This window comes from Ornithorhynchus anatinus, chromosome X1, assembly GCF_004115215.2.
Source record: "Ornithorhynchus anatinus isolate Pmale09 chromosome X1, mOrnAna1.pri.v4, whole genome shotgun sequence".
In the NCBI taxonomy this organism is placed as follows: domain Eukaryota; kingdom Metazoa; phylum Chordata; class Mammalia; order Monotremata; family Ornithorhynchidae; genus Ornithorhynchus; species Ornithorhynchus anatinus.
Window position 1 is genome coordinate 63,012,271 of NC_041749.1, and position 23,890 is coordinate 63,036,160.

Here is a 23,890-nt window from a genome sequence, read left to right on the forward strand (position 1 = left end):
ATTGGGCTTCAGAAATGGCTGAATGTTCATTTAAGGAAGCTGTAGTATATTCATGTGATAATCATTTAGCTAAATTTATTGTTATCATTACTGACTAGCAAGCACTACAAGGACCGTACTCAGTACTGGGGTAAATACTACAATTAATGACATGGTCCCTACCCCTCAGAAGGTCCAAAATCTAAGTGAGGGAATATAGACACATAGCACAATAATAATTATGAACAATAATGTGTTGCAAAGAAGAGCAAATTAAACATAAAACAATACAAATCAAGAACATTTAAATAAGTACCCTGAACAGTAATTGAGGGGACTCCTCACCTTCCCAGAAACAGTCCCTTGGTAATAAATTGCTATGACATTCCAAAGGTTCGTAAGGCAGGCTTCACACCAATGGTACCAGGTGGGAGGAGAGAGATGTCCCTCCATGAACGCTGGTGGTCACAGTTGTTTAGGAACCCTGGCCCACATGAATCTGTGTCTAAGGGTGGGGTGGGATGAAGGGATAGGTTTTTTCAGTACTGGAGAGACTCTCCTGTTTTGTAAATGCAAGACTGGGTTGATGATTTCAAGTGGATGCTTGGCACACTCAAGCAATGATGCTAATGGGCTCCATTCTGTCCTAATCCTCCTCAACCTCTTGGCTCCTTTCTAACTGTTGACTATCCCCTTCCTTCTCCTCCAATCTCCCCCTTCCCCCCTACCACTCCTCTCCCTCATCCTAGAAACTCACCAGCCTTGGCTTTGACAACAATACAGTGCTTTTATAATTCTACAACTGCTCCTTTTCAGCTACCTTCTATGTCCCTTCTCTTTAATGGTGAGTATCCTGCAAATCTGACATCTGGGTTTTCTACTCCTCTCTGTCTATACTCATTCTCTCAAAGGAGCTCATTTGCTCAGTATGGATGACTCCCAAATCTACCCATCCAATTTGTGTGGTAAAGTCCAATTTTATTCAACCTATTTTATACATCTGTGTTTGAAAGGCAACAAGACCTGGCAGCTAATGTTAGAATCATTTTTCAATGTTCCAGGAAACACTTCTGTTTCAACAGTGTATGAGCATCACTGAAAATCTTGAATGAATAAGTGTTCTATGCTGATAACTTTTGGAGTTACAGGTGCACAAAAAAACCCACCACATGCAAATGATCATGAAGAACCTTGAGGAATCACAAAGTGTTTTGTCTAACCATTAAGATGAAGAAGACTAAGATTATATATTATCCTACACCTGGAAATGCCTGCATGTAACCAGCAATTTCTAGTATTGAGCAATGTTTTCTGCAACATAGGCTGTATAACGTTCAGTATTAAATGACTAGACAATGAAGTTGAAATCACAATTAGGAAAGCTATGGTGTCCTTGGGAGAGTGACAGTATGATTCCAATATAGCATCCAGATTCAAACTAACCTGAAGGTGTATAGGAGAGCTCTGATTCTCACCCTTGTGTGGCTGAGTCTTGCACCATGTTATCAGTTTTATTTCTTTGCTTTGTTCACTACCAAATGGAACTTTATCCTCCCATTACACTGTATCTTGCTCACTTGTTCTTCTCAAATTAAACTACTCCCAGTCTTTGCACTCCCACCTCTGACTTCTTTCTCACATTCTTCCTCACACCTGGAACTCTCTTCCCCCCTTCAAATCTGTCCAAGCACAATTCTCCCATCTTTGAAGACTTTTTGAAATCCAACTTCCTCCAGTAGGGCTTCTCAAGTTAATTTTTCTTCTGCCCACATCAAACTCTCCCAAATATCACCTCAGCACTTTTGCACCCCCATGCTCTTATGCATTTACAAATTATCCAGAACATTTCTGCTTGTAACTAATTTATGTACTTTACTATTTAAACACATCCCTATATCCAGCTTTTCACTCTCATTTTCTTGCTTTCTGTATTTTTTTAAATTTGTCTCGCCCCACCCTCTCCTAACTAAACTATAAACTCCTTCTAACTCTTGGACTTTTCCAAACATTTAGCACAGTGTTCTCCACAGAGTGATTGTTCATTGAATACTATCGATTGACTGGTTCATGGCAAGAAAGGACTGGAGCAAGAAGGTCTTTGACTATGATCAGTCCACCCGCAATGAGGCAATAATAATAATAATAATTACGGTATTTAAGTGCTTATTATGTGCTAAGCACTGTTCTAAGCACTGGGGTAGATAAAGAGGAATCAGGTTGTCCCACATGGGGGTCACAGTTTTAATCACCATTTTACAGATGAGGTAACTGAGGCACAGAGAAGTTAAGTGACTTGCCCAAGGCCACACAGCAGACAAGTGGCAGAGGTGAGATTAGAACCCACGTCCTCTGACTCCCATACCCATGCTATTTCCACTAAGCCAGCGCTGGTAATCACACTAGAGCTAGGAAAATGGATGAAAACAGGATATTCAGATACTTGGAATACATGAGCTGAAGTGGAGTATTTGTAACTATAACCTGGAGGAAAGCAATATAGCTTTGGAAAGCTAATCTATTTAGGTCAGAAGTGGGTATGTATCTCATTTTGTTTCCTGATAAATTTGAAATCTCTGTAGATTACCATGCAAAGCAATTGCTATGTTAGCTGTTCCTTTTCTAGGCTGCAGATGGTTGGTCTTTAACATCTGTTGGTTAGCAGCTGTGATCCCAGTTATGGGTGCATACCAGTTAATGAGCTCTGCCTCAAAGAGGTGAGAATCATGCTCACACCCTGGTCTGGACAAGCCTACTTTTGGCTCTCAATGATCCTTTCCCTTTCCTCGGTCTTTCCCCTTTTCATGGTTCAATAAATTAATCAATCTCCAGTGCTAAGCACAACAACGAATTAGTCGACATGCTCCCTGCCCTCAAGTAGAAGCAGCGAAGCCTGGTGGATAGAGCATGGACCTGAGAGTCAGAAGGACCTGGGTTCTAATCCTGACCACCACTTGTCTGCTTTGTGAGCTTGGACAAATAATCACTTAACTTCTCTGTTTCTAAGTCATCTGTAAAATGGGTATTAAGACTGTGCACCCCGTGTGGAACATGGACGGTGTCCAACCTGATTAGCTTGTATCTACCTCAGCACTTAGTACAGTGCCTGACATATAGCACTTAACAAATGCCATAAAAAATTGCACCTGTAATGTAGTCATAGAAATAAAGTACACAAGAAGGAGAAATATAATAGTTATATAAGATATATGCAAAAGTGCCATGGAGGTTGTGAGTACTATGTGCTTTAGGTGGTGCAGAAGTAGAACAGCAGCATGGCTAAGTGGAAAGGAAATGGGCCTGAGAGTCAGAGAACCTGAGTTCTAATCGTGGTTCCACCACTTGCCTGCTGTGAGACCTTGGGCAAGTCACTTCACTTCTCTGGGACCCAGTTTCTTCATCTGTAAAATGGGGGTTAAATACCTGTTCTCTCTGCCCCCTAGACTGTGAGCTCCATGTGGGACTGTGTCCAATCTACTTATATTGTAGTTACCCCAGTGCTTAGTGCAGTGCTTGGCACATAGTGAGCACTAAGCACATATGATTATTATTATGGTTTTTATTATTATTAAATGTTCAAGAGTCAGTAGTGGAGATATAAGCAGGAAAGATTCTTGTCCTTTTTTACTCCTCTTTCTTTCCTCTTCCGTTGTCACAAAAACTGCTCTTTTAAAGATCCCTGCTGGCTCCTTCTTTTAACAGTCCCCGTTGCCTGAGCTCTGTCTTAATCATTTCGGAAGAAATACGATCCCAAAGTATTTTTATTTTCTGTTCTTCCATTTCAGAATTTCTTCAGGTGTGATTATGCGAATGTAGGAGTGAGTCTTGATATGGATGTGCACATACTTGTAAAATGGATTTTCATTTCAGAATTGTATATAAACCTCCACTGTACTAAGGATGACATTTAAAAGATAGAAGTGTACATGAAATATAGTGCTGCATGCATTTATTTGGTTGTGCATTTGGGAGTTTGCTGTCAAAATTAAGACTCTTAAAATCTGCTGGCAAGCCTAATATAATGGTTGAATGTGCCTGGATGATGCTATCACATTTAACAATCTCATCAATGATTGTGTGTGTTTTTTCCTTGAACTATTGTTTAGATGGGGTGGGACATTAAGGCATTCTTTTAATGGTAAAATTTACTAAAAAAAAAAGCCCCAAGTATTGGAAGAAAATATCTTCTGTTATTTGAAGAAAAATGGTTCTGTAAACTTCAGGTAACATGAACTTAGTAAGCAACACATTTTATTTGTGCTTCTGGTTTCATGAGAATTGAAAACAGTTCATTTTCAAAGTGCCATTGAAGTCTTGATGACTGCCATATTTCTGTATCTAAAAGAAAGGATTAAAGTGAACATTTTATACATGTGAATGGAACAGACATTTGTAATGAGGACAGTAAGCAGGACGAATAGACATTGCCTGTAGGCACAGATCAACTCAGCGGTCTAACACCTATTTATTTACTGCCATTCTCTGAACTACTTTGTGTGTGTGTATCTATATCTGTATGTAGATATGTAGAGAGAGAGAGAGAGAGTCATTTAAACATTTATTCTAATTACACTGTTCAATATTTTTGTCTTTCTGCCATGTTGACTGTAAACTTCATCTGGTAATGGAAGTGTCTGTACAAAGCACCTAGTACAGTATGTTGCAGGTAGTAGGCACCTTATAAACATCATTATCACTATTTATATTGCTACTATTCCTGCTTTGAATAAAGGCTCCAATTTTTAATGGAATACCATTGGCTTTAAATAAAAGTAATCATATGATCCAAATTGCAAAAACAAATATAACTCCTCCAAGACCTTTGACACTAATGACAGCTTATCAGTTTGATGTATGAGAATATTGTCTGAAGACCAATCAGGTGCAATGACTGCAAGACAATGAAGCTTTTTTCCCCCTAAAATAGATAATTAAAATGACTGGACTTTTCAGTCTTGTTCTTCTATTACCCTGAACAGGATTCTGATTCATGTAGAGGAGGAGCATCAGTGACTATTAACATAAAAATAAGAAATGCTAAACTGGGCCAGGCTAATGGTCCATCAAGCATAGAATGTCTCTAGCAGTGCTAACAAAAGATGCTTAGAGGAACAGTTTGATGCTTGCACAAATGGGCATTCATCTTCATATTTAGAATATGTCATTTTACATCCCAAACACTTCCCTCTAATGGTGGTCCTGTCATTAATGTATCAATTGAGTCCTTCTTGAACTTATAACAACCCTAAACTTTTCTTTGACCTTCCTAACATTCTTTCTCCAAACATAATTTGCTCCCAACTATCTAGCTATATCATCTCTCTGTCTGTCTCTCTACACACACACACACACACACACACACACACACATACTCACAAAGTCTCTCCCCCCTGCTCCCCCTCCCCCGCAAATGGCCTAGTGTTCTTTCATCTGCCACTTATGTGCTGTGTAAACTTGGAGAAGTCACATGTCTTTTCTATATCTCAGTCCCCTCATCTGCAAAATAAGTTTTCAATGCTTGCTTTCCCTCCTACTTAGACTGTGAACTCCATATGGGATCTGATTATCTTGCATCTACCCCAGTGCTTAGTAAAGTGTTTGGTACATAGTAAACCCTTAAGAAATACCACAATTATCACAATTATCACATATAATATCATATAATTGTATTTTTCAATTGTATTTATTGAGTGCTTACTATGTGCAGAACACTCTTGTATGTGCTTGGGAGAGTACTACATATATATGTGTATATATATATACACACACACACGATAATTTTGGTATTTGTCTATATGATATAGATAGACATACAATTCAATTTATTTAATGTTGGTATTTGTTAAGCGCTTACTATGTGCCGAGCACTGTTCTAAGCGCTGGGGTAGACACAAGGGAATCAGGTTGTCCCACGTGGGGCTCACAGTCTTAATCCCCATTTTACAGATGAGGTAACTGAGGCACCGAGAAGTTAAGTGACTTGCCCAAAGTCACACAGCTGACAAACGGCCAAGCCGGGATTTTATTTTGACTGCTCTAGTTTCAAATATTTCTTTGCTTGTCACCCATATTTGAGTGTAAGCATGTTGTGGAAAGGTAATGTGTCATTTTGTTAGTCTATAATTCCCACAGGCATCACTTCAAGTTTGCACTTAATAAATGCTACTATTTCTACTACTACTACCTCTCATCTATGAATTTACCCAAACCTTTGTTGAAGCTATTGCTGTTTTCTATCTCCACAACTTTCTGATAAGTTCCATATTCTTACTACTACCAGTAAAGGAATGTTTCCTTTTATTTGTTACATACTTTTCAGCATCAATGTATGCCTCCTAGTATACATAGATGAACAGCTATTTTGAATTCACTCCCGCTCTCTCCTCTGTCTCCTCCCCCCCTCCTCTCTCCCGCCCTAGAACCCCACTTTACCAGCGCTACCCCTCTTCCCCCTCCCCCTACTCTTCCCCCCACCTAACCCCCTCTTCACCCCCTCCCCCCTTCTCTCTTCCCCACCCACGCCCCATCCCAGTCCTCTTGTCCCACCGCCACCCCTCATCCCCCTCTCCTCGTCCAGGGCCCCGCCACCTCCTTCCCATCCAAACCCTCCCCTCCCCCCGCCCCTCCCCCCCTCCTCCCCTTGCACCCACAGCTACTTTCAAGTGTGGCCTCTGGAACCCCCGCTCTGTTACAGGCAAGCTACCTTTCATCCATGACCTTTTCCTCTCCCGCTCTCTCCTCCTCCTCGCCCTTTCGGAAACGTGGCTCTCTCCCGAAGACACGGTCTCCGCCGCCGCTCTCTCCAGCGGAGGCCTCTCCTTCTCCCACTCCCCCAGACTCACCGGTAAGGGAGGAGGCGTCGGCTTCCTCCTCTCGCCCCGATGCCGCTTCCGCACTATCCCTCCTCCCCCCTCCCTCTCCTTCCCCTCCTTCGAAGCCCATGCTCTCTCTAAGGTCACCCATGACCTCCTTCTTGCCAAATCCAATGGCTCCTACTCCATTCTAATCCTCCTTGACCTCTCTGCTGCCTTTGACACTGTCGACCATCCCCTCCTCCTCCGTACCTTATCTCACCTTGGCTTCACGGACTCTGTCCTCTCCTGGTTCTCCTCTTACCTCTCTGGCCGATCATTCTCGGTCTCCTACGCTGGAGCCTCCTCCCCCTCCCATCCTTTAACTGTTGGAGTTCCTCAAGGGTCAGTTCTTGGCCCTCTTCTGTTCTCCATTTACACTCACTCCCTCGGTGAACTCATCCGCTCTCACGGCTTTGACTACCATCTCTACGCAGATGACACGCAGATCTACATCTCCGCCCCTGTCCTCTCCCCCTCCCTTCAGGCTCGCATCTCCTCCTGCCTCCGGGACGTCTCCACCTGGATGTCTGCCCGCCACCTAAAACTCAACATGAGCAAGACTGAGCTCCTCATCTTCCCTCCCAAGCCCGGTCCGCTCCCAGACTTCTCCATCACCGTGGATGGCACGACCATCCTTCCCGTCCCGCAGGCCCGCAATCTCGGTGTCATCCTTGACTCGTCCCTCTCGTTCACCCCACACATCCTATCCGTTACCAAGACCTGCCGGTTTCACCTCTACAATATCGCCAAGATCCGCCCTTTCCTCTCCACCCAAACGGCTACCTTACTATTACGGGCTCTCGTTATATCCCGGCTAGACTACTGTGTCAGCCTTCTCTCTGACCTCCCTTCCTCCTCTCTCGCCCCGCTCCGGTCTATTCTTCACTCCGCTGCCCGGCTCATCTTCCTGCAGAAACGATCTGGGCATGTCACTCCCCTTCTTAAACAACTCCAGTGGTTGCCTATCGACCTCCGCTCCAAACAAAAACTCCTCACTCTAGGCTTCAAGGCTCTCCATCACCTTGCCCCTTCCTACCTCTCCTCCCTTCTCTCTTTCTACCGCCCACCCCGCACGCTCCGCTCCTCTGCCGCCCACCTCCTCGCCGTCCCTCGGTCTCGCCTATCCCGCCGTCGACCCCTGGGTCACGTCCTCCCGCGGTCCTGGAACGCCCTCCCTCCTCACCTCCGCCAAACTGATTCTCTTTCCCTCTTCAAAACCTTACTTAAAAATCACCTCCTCCAAGAGGCCTTCCCAGACTGAGCTCCTCTTCCCCCTCTACTCCCTCTGCCATCCCCCCTTTACGTCTCCGCAGCTAAAGCCTCATTTTCCCCTTTTCCCTCTGCTCCTCCACCTCTCCCTTCCCATCCCCACAGCACTGTACCCGTCCGCTCAACTGTATATATTTTCGTTACCCTATTTATTTTGTTAATGAATTGTACATCGCCTTGATTCTATTTAGTTGCCATTGTTTTTACGAGATGTTCTTCCCCTTGACGCTGTTTAGTGCCATTGTTCTTGTCTGTCCGTCTCCCCCGATTAGACTGTAAGCCCGTCAAACGGCAGGGACTGTCTCTATCTGTTGCCGACTTGTTCATCCCAAGCGCTTAGTACAGTGCTCTGCACATAGTAAGCGCTCAATAAATACTATTGAATGAATGAATGAATGAATTCACCCTTTCCATACCATTCATATTTCCTCTGTGTTCAGTTCTCTAGAGTGAAGAGGTTTAGTCTAATCAATCTAGCCTCATGTGAGAGCTGCCCCTCCTCTCATCATTTTAGTCATCCGTCAATAAATCAATCAGTCATATTTGTTTGATTCCACTTGCCCTTGAACTTGGATTTGCACCCTTTATTAGGCCCTCAGTCCCACAATACTTATGTACATATCCTTAATTCAATTATATTAATTTCTGTCTCTCCTTCTAGACTTTAAGCTCTTTGTGGGCAGGGAGCATGTCTACCAGCACTCTCCCAAACACTTAGTACAGTGCTCTGCACACATTAAGTACTCAATAAATAAAAATATAATTGGTTGAATGATTACTGTGTGTTCAGAGGCAGAACATGGGTGAGGGGTTAGAGGTGAGAGATGAGATTAAGGTACAGTTGGTTGGTGTTAGAGGAGTGGGCTAGCTTGTAGTAGGAAATCAGCAAGGTAAGTTAGGAAGGGACAAAGTGACTGAATGTTTTAAAGCCAATGTTAAAGAGTTTCTGTTGGATGTAGAGGTGAATGGGCAACCACTGGAAATTCTTGAGGAGTGGGGAAACATGGATTGAATTTTTTTTTTTAATGATCCAGGCAGCAGAATGAAGTATGGACTGTAATGGGGGGAGACAGAAGGCAGGAAGGTCAGCATGGAAGCTGATTCAGTAATCAAGGCAGGATATGATAAGTTCTTGGATCAGGGGAGTAGCAGTGTGGATGGAGAAGAAAAGTCAGTTTTTAGTGCTTATGATAGTTGAACTGACAGGATTTGGTGACAGAGTGAATGCGTGGATTGGATTCATTCATTCATTCAATCGTATTTATTGAGCACTTACTGTTTGCAGAGCACTGTACTAAGTGCTTGGAATGTACAATTCGACAATAGATAGAGACAATCCCTGCCCAACAACGGACTCACAGTCTAAAAGGGGGAGACAGACAGCAAAACAAAACAAGTAGTCAGGCATCAATGATGAGACCGGTGGGTTGAGGAGAATGCTTGTGGGACAAGGAGAATGGTGGTGATGTCTACAGGGATGAGAAAGTTTTAGGAGGGGGCAGAGTTTGTGTGGAAAGATGAGTTCTGTTTTAGACATGTTAGATTTGAGGTGTTGGTGAGACATTCAAATAGAGATGGCCTGAAGGCAGAAGGGAATGTACAAATATGTCCTCTTTGCATGGAATACTGTAGATGGGGAATTACCATTGTTTATAAGCTTTAACAAGCACACTTTTTGTTTTATTTTCTACACCATTCGTGCTGATGCCCAGCAGAACATAGCATGAGATTCTTGTAGAGTGATGATAAAATGCTAAACAGGCAGTGAATCACACATTAACAATCTGGCCTTCTCATCATTCAGACATAGATTGGGTATTTTGTCAACACTGGTGCTCTGGTGGGCAGTTTGGTAGTAATAAGAATGTGTATTGGAAAATAGGAAGTTCCTTTATCTCACTACAGTGAACCATTCTGTTGCACATTTCAGCCATCTACGTATAAGAATTTTTGTAAAATAGTAAGAGAGAAAGCATGCCCTCTGGACAGGTCTGACCTCAGCAAGGTTTTGTGCTTTGTGAAGTTTTATTGAAAGGTCACCCTCTGCCATTCCTCAAAAAATAGGCCACCCTCATTAAATATACTAAAAGTTTATGGACCATAAAATGTGCACAAGGAGCAAGTAACTGCTCATGCTTTGCACTACTGACTTATTGATTCTGCTTGTTATACTTTAGGGCACACCTCAAATTAATTAGGTAAATTGTGATCTAAATATCAGTTCAAATAGTGTAGTTAGATTAACTATGATCTATATATTCATTTCAAGTAATGTGTAGGTAGGTTAACATAATCAAATAAATTGGCCTTTTGTTTCAAACTTTGGCCACCATGTAGTTAAAAGAATTTGTTGCAGTGTCGTCTTCACGATATGCTCTCAGAGATGACACAGTGTTGAGTACCTCTCACTGTACCTCAATCTCATCTAACTCACCACCGACCTCTGGCCTACGTCCCACCTCTGGCCTGGAATGCCCTCCCTCTTCATATCTGACATGTAATTACTCTCCCCTCCTTCAAAGTCTTATTGAAGGCACATCTCCTCCAAGAGGCCTTCCCTGACTAAGCCCTCCTTTCCTCTTCTCCCACTCGCTTCTGTGTCGCCTTGACTTGCTCCCTTTATTCAATCTCCCCTCAGAGTCCCACACCACTTATGTACACATCTGTAATTTTATTTATTCATATCAATGTCTCTCTTCACCTCTAGACTATAAGCTTGCTGTGGGCAGGGAATGTGTCTGTTATATTGTGCTCTCCCAAGCTCTTAGTAAAGTGTTCTGCAAACAGTAAGCACTCAATAAATACAACTGAGTATGAGGGTAATGAGAATTTTACATTGTATCAGTTGCTGCTTCTCCTTACCCATGGCAGGTGCTGGGGTTCTCTGCTGTACCGAGGACTTCATCTTGGGAAGTATTTAGGGTTAAGTATTTGAGCAGTTGAAATAACGTGAAGAGGAATAATTCAATCAATAAATGGTATTTATTGAGCACCTACTGTGTGCAGAGCACTGTACTAAGGACTTGGGAAAGTGCAGTATGTACAATATGTAGAGTTGATGTGAACCTTGCCCACAGGGAGCTTACAGTCTACAGGAGAAGACAGTTAGTAAAATAAATTACAGATAGGGGAAATAGGAATGTATAAGGGTAAATATTTAAGTGCTGTGGGGCTGGGATGAGTATCAAAGGGTCTAAGGGGTACTTAACCAGTTGCATAGTCAAAGTAGAGGAGAAGGCAAGTAGGGGAAATGCGGGCTTAGTCGGAGAAGGCCTATTAAAGGAGATATGTTTTTAGGAGGGTTTTGAAGGTGGGGAGAGTGGTGGTCTGCCAGGTTTTGAAGGGAGAGGGAGTTCCAGGCCCAAAAGAGGACATGGGCAAGAGATAGGCAGCAGAATGAATGAGATCTAGGTACAGAGGGGAGGTTGGCATTAGAGGAGCAGTGTATGAACTGGGTTATAGTAAGAGATCATCTAGGTAAGGTAGGAGGGGGAGAGATGAGTGTGTGCTTTAAAACCATTAATGAGGAGTTTCTGTTTGATGTGGAGATGGATGGGTAACCACTGTGTGTTTGTGAGAAATGGAGAGATACCGACTGAACTCTTTTTCAGAAAAATGATTCTGGCAGCAAAGTATGGACTGAAGAGGAGCAAGAAATGGAAAGATCAGCGAGAAGGTTGAAATGTTTGTGTTGGATAACCCTGTATGTGTTTGTAGCATGACAAGGGAAGTGTGGATTTGTGTGAATATATCCATCACCTCTACGTCTCTGGCTTTCTAACCCCACTGCACCCTCATCTACTCCTGCCTAAACTCTTTGAAATGGTGCTACACACACACACATGCACACACTTTCTCTCTATCACTCTAACTCTCTCTATTTCCTTCCTATGAACACTATTTCGAGGCTGCTGCATTCTGGATTTTACACTCATCAATTTCCTGGCACTGCATTCACCATTGTCTTCAATAACCTTCCTTTGCTAAAATGCAGTGGACTCTGTCTGAATCCTCTTTGACCTCTTGGATGTTTTCCAGACTACTGACAGTCCTCTCCTCCCAGAAACACTCTCTTGCCTAGGTATTGCTGACAGCACTTTTTTGGTTCCATTCTTATCTCTGATTGTTCCTTCTTAATTTCCTTTGCTGCTCCTTTTTTCTCCCCTCACTCTAACTGTGAGTATTCCACAAGTCTCAGTCCTAAATTTTCTACTCTTAATAATTAATTATGGTACTTGTTAAATGCATACTATGTGACAAGTGCTGGGGTAGATACAAGATAATCAAGTTGGACACAGTCCCTGTCCTGCATGGGGTTCCTAGTCTAATAATAATAATAATAATGGTATTCGTTAAGCTCTTACTGTGTGTGAAGCACTGTTCTAAGTAGGAAGGAGTGGGATTTGATCTCCATTTTACAGATGAGGAAACTGAGGCACAGAGTTCATTCATTCATTGTCATTTTTGTTGAATGTGTGTAGAGCATGGTACTAAGCACGTGGGAGAGTACAGTGCAACAGTAAACAGACACATTCCCTGCCCACAATGACCTTACAATCTGGGGGGCCGGAAGGGGGAGACATACATTAACATAAATAAATACATTTCAGATATGTACATAAGTGCTCTCCTTCGTAGATTATGAGTTCTGTGTGGGGCAGACTGTGTCTGATATGATTAACTTATATCTATCCAAACACTTATGTACTGGGCATATATTAAGCATTTAAATACCATAATTATGATTGAATTCTCCTGGCTGGATTGCTGCATCAACTTTTTCTCATTACTCTCTAAGATTCAAGCCTCTCCCTTAATCATGAGTCAGGTGCCTGGTTTGTCATTTGAAAGTACCATTCAGAAAGACACCACTTTCCCTATCAAAATCTTCCAGTGGCTCCCCCTTTCTTTTGGCAGAAAAGAAAACCCCTCACCATTGGATTCATGAGTTTCCTCTAACTTTGTCACCCCCTACCTATCCACTCACTTCTCCTGCTAAATCCCACTTCTTGGTCTTCACTCCTTCCAAGCTCACCTTTCATCTTGCTTTTGTCTCTGTCATGGGACCATCTCCCTGCTCATCTTCTGAAACTTTATTTGTATTGATCCCCATCTCCTCCCCTCTAGACTATAAGCTTGTTATGGGCAGGGAATGTCACTGTTTATTGTTGAATTGTACTTTCCCAGGTGTTCAGTTCTCTGCACACAGTAAGCACACAGTAAATATGATTGAATAAATGAATGAATCTATCCCTTCCTTCAAAACTCTCATTAAATGTCATCTTCTCCAAAAGTCTTTTCTGGCTAATCCTCCATCATTTTGCTCATCCCACCCGATCAGCACACAGCATTCTTAAATCTACTTCTTATTCAGTTTCTTACTTATGATAATAAAAAAAATACTTTGAATCATCTCTTTAATCTGTTGTATCATTTCTTTCTGCATATGTCCCCCATTAGGTGCTAATTAAGTTCTTTGAGGGTCGGTGGTATTTCTTATTTCTATCATCTATTTCTCAAGGAACATTTGTAAAAGCTTCATTCATGTGAACTTTTAAAGATGGTTTACTGTGCAAGAACTGATAACACGTAGATGGTCTGTAGTACATTAAAAGTGAATCACACTTTAGGTACTGCAGGAAACACAAGGTGAAAACGTATAAAGGAAGACTAATGTTTTTAAAAGCCTGGCCCCCTACATCCTTCTGTATGAATCAAAATAAGGTTATTTCTGTGCTGTTTTTAAAATGTCTGTGTCATCAGTAGACCCACAGCAGATGGGGGGCCAAAAATCATACTATACACGTATAAGGTTGTGTGTGAAATTTCCCTTGCATAGATGCTTCTGCGTTAGGTGGCAGGAAGAAGTTGGTGATTTTAATATGTTGGCCCAGAGAAAAGAAATAGAATTTGTTTTACTCCTCTTACTGTCAGGGAGTAACCCTTCTGGCTTTGTTGTAAGTGTGGTTTGTAATCATTGTATGCATCCCAGATGGCTCATGAAAACCCTTTGAAATGCCATCTGCCAGGCGTGTGTCCAGCCTGGCAGCCTGTCATTCTGTTACAAGAAAAGAGGAGGTGGGGCTTCAATCCCCATTGCTGCCTTATATTGCTTCTTTGAATGGGACTCGGTAGCATTTGCTACAACGGAAGGCCCGAAAGTAGGTTTCACAGGAAATAGCAGAGTAAACATCTGAGGACTAGTCCCTTTGAAAGACAGCTGTGTAGAAAGGTTTTATCTGAAGAATAAACCCTAAAATTTTGGGGGATGGAGATTTAAACCCTATCCGTGATTGTTGAAAACAATTCCGAGGAGGGGGAAATCATTCACTCTGGCATTTTTATTTTGCATTAATAAATGCAGTTCTTAAAGTCTCAGCCCTTCTTAAGGCATTTTCTGTGTCCTTGTTTGAAAGTAATTTCTTTGGCTTTTTTGTGTCATTTTCAGGAAATGTCCAATTATCTTGCACCTTTTACCTACCCACAGTGTTTGGCACATAGTAAGTGTTTAACAAATATCATTACCATTTGACAAATATCATAACCATTTGAATGAAGTTGAGGGAAGATTAAAAATACATCCAGAATAAGTCAAAATAATGATAAATGTATAATTTTGACAAAACCAACTACATCTATTGCTTGTACTTTCAGAATTATGAAAAAGAGAGAAATTGAGCAGGGTGTTTTGACAGATGTTATTGAAATGGGAAACAATGAAATAATTATTATCAGCCCTTATGAACTATTTTGTGCAAGTAGCTGTAAGGAAAACATAAAAGATACAGTCCTTGCTTCCCAGAAACTTGCATCCCAAATAAAGACAGACTGCATCAAAGGTTATGATAGGAAAATCTCCCTGATACTGAGATAGCAAATGTTAAAAAAGGTTTTAGCATTTGTTAGGTCTGATTTTTTATTATTACTATAATTAATATTATTGTTATTAGTTGCTAACCTTAGCAAATCATGCAGCAGGTTTTTACATTTTATCAAGTGACATTTGGACATCAATGAGGAGGGAGAAGTGTTCCTGAAAATGAGGAAGTAATGAGGACCTAACGGATGTGAAGAGTGGTGGCACCAATGTGAATCAAGAACCGTGATTACTAAATGAGGTTTTTTTCATTTTAAATAAGAAGCTGGAGAGGAAGATGCACATTCCTGTTCTTCATTTGGAACAGTGACATGAATTAATTGTAATGAAACATATTTTATCTCAAATTAGGAAGAATCATTTCCAAGGGCATGTCTCCTTGCAAACTGGATGATAACTTAAAATTCATGAGCGCTGTTTATCCCTTTGGATAAATATAGAAAAGAATAGTTTTCCAGAAGATAAGTTCAGTCTTTATTGGTATCTTCGTAGATGAATTTCCTCTGCTCATTGAGGACAAACCACTGCCATGCTATGTACAGTAACTTCCCTACTTCAGGTCTTGTTCAATAGCCTCTTGAGCACTGACAGATGTTTTACAGAGGCTGTGGGTTTCCTTTGAATGCCCTGGAGTGACTGTCACAGTAAAATGAAGCAATTTTATTTTCCAGGACTTTGTGTGATTAACTATGAAAGCAGCTCTGAAAACTTCATTTTACTGACCAGGTAATGCTTTGCATAGGCATTTTTGGACTTTCCCATTTACTCACTGATGGTGTCCTGTGCATTCATATTTCCACTTTAGGCACAACCCGTCCTCCCCGAGAAGGAGAAGTGCCTGGTGTGGACTACAATTTTCTCACGGTGAAAGAGTTCCTGGATCTTGAGCAGAGTGGAACTCTCCTAGAAGTTGGAACTTATGAAGGTCTGATCAGTGATTTGAAAATCATTTGCCTGTCCTCCTGTTGGATTTCCATTTTCCTGATTGATGTATATGTTCTCTTACTTTCATGTGTTGGGGAATAATATTTCTGACCCTACATAGCTCATCTTTATTCTGAAGGATTGTGGTCCTTTTACTTGGAATCCCATCTCATTTTATGTGATTCTGAAGATCGTTCACTTGGCTGCAGGTTACAGGGTTTTGTGGAGTTGATTGTGGGATGATGATGAGAAAAGGACAATGTATTTGGCGGGTGAGGAAGGGGAAGCAGGGAGTGAGATTTAGTATGTGTATAATTGATTGGAAAAACATTTCTCTACTTTTCAATTCAAATGTCCTTTTTTATTGTAACACTGAGGTGTGTAATCATCAAGCTTGCACATGTCTATGATCTATGTCCAACTCATGTATAGCAGACCTACAGATTCAATTTGTGTAGATTCAACTAAAATCTACACAAATTGGGATGCTGTGTGTCCTAGTGGAAAGACCATGGACCTGGGCGTCAGAGGATCTGGGTTCTAATCCTAGTTCTACCACTTGTCTGCTGTGTGACCCTGGGCTAGTCATTTAACTTCTGTGTCTCAGCTCATCTGTAAAGTGGGTATTAAGACTTTCATTCATTCATTCAGTAGTATTTATTGAGCGCTTACTATGTGCAGAGCACTGTACTAAGTGCTTGGAATGTACAATTTGGCAACAGATAGAGACAATCCCTGCCCAATGACGGGCTCACAGTGTAAACGGGGGAGGCAGACAGCAAAGCAAAACAGAACAAAACAAAAGCAAGACAACATCATCAAGATAAATAGAATCAAGGAGATATATACCTCATTAACAAAATAAATAGGGTAATAAATAATATGTACAAATGAGCACAGTGCTGAGGGGAGGGGAAGGGGGAAGAGCAGAATGTGGGGGGTAGGGGAAGGAAGGGGGAGCAAAGGGAAAGGGGGCTCAATCTGGGAAGGCCTCCTAGAGGAGGTGAGCTCTCAGTAGGGCTTTGAAGAGGGGAAGAGAGTTAGTTTAGCTAATATTGGTATTTGTTAAGTGCTTACTATGTTCCAAGCACTGTTCTAAGCACTGGGGTAGATACAAGGTAATCAGGTTGTCCCATGTGGGGCTCACAGTCTTCATCCCCATTTTCCTGATGAGGGAACTGAGGCCCAGAGAAGTTAAGTGACTTGCCCAAGGTCACACAGCTGACAAGTGGTGGAGCTGGGATTAGAACCCACGACCTCTGCCTCCCAAGCCCGGGCTCTTTCCACTGAGCCACGCTGCTGCTTCTCTTATATCCACCAGCACTTAAAACAGTGCCTGGGACATAGTAAGCACTTAACAAATACATCATTTTTTAATTTTAAAATTGTTCAATAGTGTTCCTTCTTGCCTGCTCTCCCATGAAAAAGTGTATTGATGGTGAGCAATTGGCACACTTATTCGTGGAAGATTGGATTGTGTGCAAACCATACATTACAATTAGGAGAATTGAAGATGCAACCACATAAAATTTGGCTAGGGGTGAATCCCTCAAAGACCAAATGACAGTCATTTTTAAGGATCTATCAGTGATATTTACTGCGTGCTTACTGTGTGCAGAGAACTGTAGGAAAGTGCTTGGAGGAATAAAATTTAATAGAATTGAAAGCCACCACCCCTGCTTACAAGGAGTTTACAGTCTACTCATGTAAAAGATGAAGAATGCAAAGAAGTGGAAAGCTACATCTACCATAGCCAGGAAATAAGGTGAGCATTTGATGACTGGTATTTAAGTGATTACTGTCTTCCAGGCACTGTACTAAACACTGGGGTGGATACAAGCAAATCAGATTGGACACAGTCCTTGTCCCATGTGGGGCTCATAGTCTCAATCCCCACTTTACAGATGGTGCAATTGAAGCACAGAGAAGTGACGTGATTTGCCCAAGGCCACACACCATACAAGGCGGGATTAGAACCCATACCTTCTTACTCCCAGGCACATGCTCTATCCACTGCGCCATCCTGCTTCCTCAACTTTTAACAGTGCATGCAGTAGGAGGAGGAAGTCATCGTGTATCAATCAGTCATTGTGTATCTGTCTGCACTAAGTTCTTGAGAGACTGTAACAAGGTTGGTAGACCCATTCCCTGACTACAAGTAGTTTACAATCCAGAGGGCTTCAGTTTCAGTAGACTCAGATTTTTGGGCAAAGAACTATCTGCAAAGAAGACAAGAAAACTCCATTGCTTTCTTAATGGTGCATCAATAAGAATGTTATGGAACAGTGAGCCCAGAGGGAGTGGTGGTTGTAACCCAAAGAGTAATGGAAACATATGAGCAAAGTCTCACTTTTAGAACACATTCCAAAGATAATAGAAAGCAGACAGATTCAAAAACATGTCAAAAGCCATATGCAAATCAAAGAGAAGACAGGTGGGCCATGCAGCTCCCAAATGGGACAACATTCCTTCATTCCTTCATTCATTCATTCATTCAATCATATTTATTGGGCACTTACTGTGTGCAGAGCACTGTACTAAGCACTTGGAAAAGTACAATGCAACAATAAACAGTGACATTCCCTGCACACAATGAGCTCACAGTCTAGAGTGGGGGAGACAGATATCAATACAAATTAAATAAAATTACAGATATGTACATAAGTGCTTTGGGTCTAGGAGAGGGGAGGAGCAAAGGGATAAATAAAATTACAGATATATAAATAAGTGCTTTGGAGATGGGAGGGGGAATGTCTGGAATGCTTTTGTAGAAAAATGATCCGGGCAGCAGAGTGAAGTATGGACTGGAGTGGGGAGAGACAGGAGGCTGATGCAGAGATCCAGGAGGGATAGGATGAGTGATTGTATTAACAACAGGTAGGCTTCCTGCCCAAGAACCCAAATTGGGTGTGCAAAATATTTGATGAGATGAACGGAGCAGACCTGAGACAATAAAATAATGTATTGTTGATTTCTGTTCATGGAGAAATGAACGGGGATGAGCTGGATTAAAAGATAAATAGATAAACTGTAACACTGGACATTGACGTTAAACAGCAATGATGCAATTAGAAAAGTCAGCCGAGTTTGTTAATTCCCACTTGAGATAAGCATCCACACTTCTTTTTGAAATAGAAGTGGCAGGTAATAAATTGTACAGCATGCTTACTCTAAAATGTAAGCTTCTTGTAGGCAGAGATCATGTCAACCAACTCTGTTGTATTATACTAAGTACTTAGAACAGTACTTTGTCCACAATGACCACTCAAGAAGCAGGGTGGGAAGCAGTGTAGCCTAGTGGAAAAGTCATGGGCCTCGGGAGCCAGAGGATCTAGGTTCTAATCCCAGCTCTGCCACTTGTCTGCAGTGTGATCTTGGGCAAGTAGCGAAACTTCTCTGTGCCTTAGTTTCTTCAACTTTAAAATAGGGTTTCAATACCTGTTCCCTCTCCTACTTGACTGTGAGTCCCATGTGGGATAGGGACTCTGTCCTATTTGATTAATTTATATCTACCCCAGCCCTTATAACAGTACTTGACTCATAATAAGAGCTTAACAAATGCAATTTTAAAAAAAGAAAGCATTGATTGCAAACTCAGAAGGGCTTGGAGACTGTCTGAATGAAGGGAAGCACGATGTTGCTTGTGCTACTAATTACAGAATGAAGTTCTAGAGGGGTTCTATTCCCAACTCCACAACTTCAGTCAATCAATGGTATTTATTGAGTGCTTACTATCTGCAAAGCACTGTTCTAAGCATTTAGGAAGGTACAATGCAACAGAGTTGGTAGACTCAATCTCTGCCCCCAAGAAGCTTACATTCTAGAGGAAGCATGCTGTTTAATTTATGATTAGCTGCCACCTGTGTGCTGTGTGATCTTGGGCAAGTTGCTTTAAGTTCTCTGTGCCTCAGTTACCTAAATCTCTGAAATGGGGATTAAGACTGTGAGCCCTATGTGAGACACGCAGTGTGTCCAACCTGATGATCATATATCTACCCTAGTGCATAGTAATACTGCCTGGCGGATAGTAAGCATTTAACAAATACCATTAAAAAATTAGATCAGCAGTTTGTAAATGATTATCATTATTGCTGCCTCGCAATTTAGTTTGACTCCTCTCCGAGTTGATGAGATTAAATGACACCAGTTGAAAATGTCAGTAATACTCTCAAGTCCTGACCATAAACTGGATAATGTGTGTGTGTGTGAGTGTGTGTGTGTGTGTGTGTGTGTTGTCTTTCTTTTTCCTAATTATGGCACTAAGCTAATTCAGCACCGGTGCTTGAAAAAGAGGAGCTGAACTGTCGCTCTGTTGCCTCCCTTTTGATTTGTTCCCTTTTGATATTTTCAGTTAGAAAGATGAGATGAGTTGCTTTCTAATTTAGCTGTTGGGAATTTTGAGGGATGAGTTTACAGGGGATGAGCTATTCCCTAGGACAGTTCTAAACATAACTAATTTACTGATGACTGAGAAAGAGACTGATTAAACAGCTACTGCCTTTCAAAGGTCTTATCTCAGCAAGAAAGGGTAAAGGCAAGATAACATTGCTGATTTGCCTTACTGAGTGGCCTATCTATGCATATTATATGAGTAGGTGTGTTGCTGTACAATAATATTATTGTTTTCCTGTCAGAAAACACCAGGGACCAGGATACACATGATAAGGATAGGTAGAAGTGGAAAGAATCAGAAAGGCTGCCATGAGATTTGGAGTCATGAACCATGACTACCTCATTGATATACTGGATCTCTTTGGAGAAACTAGGGGATAAGGAATGGAGTACCCCATATGAGTGACAGAGCATTCAGTTGAGACTCAAAGATAAGGTGAAGCTCCTTGTGTGCTTACAAAAATTTGGGTGAGTATGGGTGTGACACAAAGATGGACCACCTGCATGGAAGAGCCTTGCAGCCTGGGTGAATGTGTATTTTAGTTACTAATCATCCAGAGTATTCGCTATGTCCTGTACCAAACAGGTTAAGCATATCATTCTTAATTATGTACGCAAGCATTTAAGTAAGTAAACAAGCACTGATCAAATGCATAATTATTCAGAGAGAATACTGTTTGCGTCTCGGTGAAGGGAGAGATTGGGTCATAATCTTTCCATAGAATCTTGAACTACGTGCTTACTATGGGAAAGATGTTTTCTCAGTTTCTGTGATGGTCTTATGTCCCTTGTTTAATAGAATTTGTGCCTGATTTATTTATGTATAGTAACATCTGTCTTCCCACCTAGACTGTCTCCTACCCAGCCCACATACTTCACTCATCTAACGCTAACCTTCTCACTGTACCTCGATCTAGTCTATCTTGCTACTGACCTCTTATCCATGTCCTGCCTCTGGCTTGGAATGTCCTCCCTTCTCATATCTAATAGGCAAATACTCCCTCTGCCCCCTTTAAAACCTTATTGAAGGCAATCTCTTCCAAGAGGCCTTCCCTGACTAAGCCCTCCTTTCTTTTCCCACTCCCTTCTGCATCACCCTGACCAGCTCCTTTTATTCATCCCCCGCTCCAGACCCACAGCACTTATGTACATATCTGTAATTTATTTATATTAATGCCTGTCTCCCCCTTCTAGACTCTAAGCTCATTGTGTGCGGGGAATGTGTCTGTTTAATGTAATATTGTACTCTCCCAAGTGCTTAGTGGAGTGCTCTGCACACAGTAAGCGATCAATGTATATGATTTGCTAACTGACTATAAGCCAGTTGTGGGCAGGGAACATGTCTACCAACTCTGTTATATTGTAATAATAATGTTGGTATTTGTTAAGCGCTTACTATGTGCAGAGCACTGTTCTAAGTGCTGGGGTAGTTACAAGGTCATCAGGTTGTCCCACGTGAGGCTCACAGTCTCCATCCCCATTTTGCAGATGAGGGAACTGAGGCCAGAGAAGTGAAGTGACCTGCCCACAGTCACACAACTGACAAGTGGCAGAGTCGGGATTCAAACCCAAGACCTCTGACTCCCATGCCCGGGCTCTTTCCACTGAGCCACGCTCAGTACAGTGCTCTGTACACTGTAACCACTCAGAAAATTCAATTGATTGTGTTTGGGCAGCATGGCAGAGTTGGGGAAGATTGGGCATATTTTCCCATGATTCTTCCATGAGGGCAGCTGCTTCATTCCCCTCCAACTGCTTTCATATTGGCCCCATGAGGCTCTTTTTGGAAAATGAGTATAGCGAGAGGCTAGCCATTATATCTAGATACCCTGAAATCAGTCTTGTCTATAAGAGGCATGCATAAGCTTGGTTCCGGCAGATTGAATGGAAAGAAATTGAGATTCTAATGTTGTCCCAGCAACCTCAAGGAGAGAACAAGGCTTTTGTGTGAAAGCCAAGGAGTAAATATACTCATTTCTATAAAGTGGTGATTGAAGGAGGATTGATAGTTCTACCAATATTTTGCCATGACAAATGCAGGACCAGAAAGACCAGACGGTCATACAAATCTTCCCCTATTCTTCCCCTATTTATTTTAATATCTGTCTATCCCAGGAGATTGTAAACTCTTTTCTTTTGCTTTTTAAGTACTTACTATATGCAAGGCACTGTATTAAGTGCTGGGTTAGATACAAGCTAATCAGGTTGAACACAGTCCATGTCCCACATGGGGCTCACAGTATCATCATGTTACAGGTAAGGTAACTGAGGCACAGAGAAGTTAAGTGAAAGCAGGGAACAAACCATATTGTGTATACTGTCCTGAGTGCTGAATATAGTGCTCTGCACAGAGTCACTACTCAATAAATACCATTGATTGATTGATTAATTCTAAAATGAAGAAAAAATTTGGGATGGTATGTAACTTAAAAGTTTATTCTTAGTTCAGGATCCTGACAAGGAGCACAGTACCTCAGCCCAGTGGATAGTGCACAGGCCTGGGAGTCAGAGAACCTGGGTTTTGCTCCACTCTGCTGCTGCTGTGTGATCTTGGGCAAGTCAGTTAACTTCTCTCTGCCTTAGTTACCTCATCAATAAAATAGGGATTAAGGTAGTGAGCCCCTTGTGGAACATGGACTGTGTCCAACCTGATTAACTTATAACTACTCCAGTACCTAATACAGTGCCTGTCAAAGAGTAAGCACTAAACAAATAGCATGAATAAAAATATCTATGGAAAGCTTTTTAATTTCTGATGTATCTCAAATAACTGAAGGGGCATTCAGCACCATTCATTAATAATCATAAAATCTCACCAACCATCCAAGAGAAATCCAGAGAGGGTAGAAGAGAAGTGGCATTTCTGATTTTATTAAAGGCTCTCTGGGTGAATTCAGTGAATAGAAAAGAGAAACCCATCCCTTCCCTTTCTGCTAATCAGAAAATGTATTCCACCCCTGAAATGTTATTTGGCTGTTCTTAGATTAGTGATTCTTTTTTGAAAAACTCTTGAGTTCTTGCTACCTGGTGTCTGTTAAACTGTCTTCATCTTAATGATGATAATAATAGTAATAATTGTGGTATTTGGTAAGCCCTTACTATGTGCCAAGTACTGTACTAAGAGCTGGGGTAGAGACACGATTATTAGGTCCTACATGGGGCTCACGGTCTAAGTAAGAGGAAGAAGTATTGAATCCCAATTTTTCAGATGAGAAGTGAAGTGACTTGCCTGACTTGTCCGAGGTCTTCTGACTCCCAGACCAATGCTCTTTCCACTAGGCCATGCTGCTTATTCTTGAAGGTCAGTAACTGACATTTAAAATGTAGACACTGGAAGCTGTCCTTGTAAGCATCAGTTGAGAACATCAAGCCTATGTCTTCTTTTCCAATTGCTCCAACTATATTATCTTTAAATACTGCACTATTAATGTTAAGCTCTTTATATTAATTTTGGTTCATAGAAGTTGTTTCTCACTAGTACTCATCACTTGATCATGAATCATGTATTTGGAACATAGTCCGTTTTCATTTTAGTTCACTTGTTTATTTCCTGATTTTCCTGGCTTGATTTTTTTCGATAGGACAGCAGTTTCTCTTA

General features: G+C 41.6%; 1 protein-coding gene across 28 annotated transcripts in view; it reads left to right on the forward strand.

Annotated features, from left to right (window-relative positions):
• Positions 1-23,890, forward strand: part of MAGI1 (membrane associated guanylate kinase, WW and PDZ domain containing 1) — a 613,606-nt gene that overhangs the window by 437,860 nt on the left and 151,856 nt on the right. For all 28 annotated transcript variants that reach the window (XM_029050061.2, XM_029050064.2, XM_029050063.2 and 25 more), the window contains exon 3: positions 15,782-15,901. In XM_029050061.2, the coding sequence (XP_028905894.1) occupies positions 15,782-15,901 (120 nt within the window). The remainder of the gene's footprint in view (positions 1-15,781; positions 15,902-23,890) is intronic.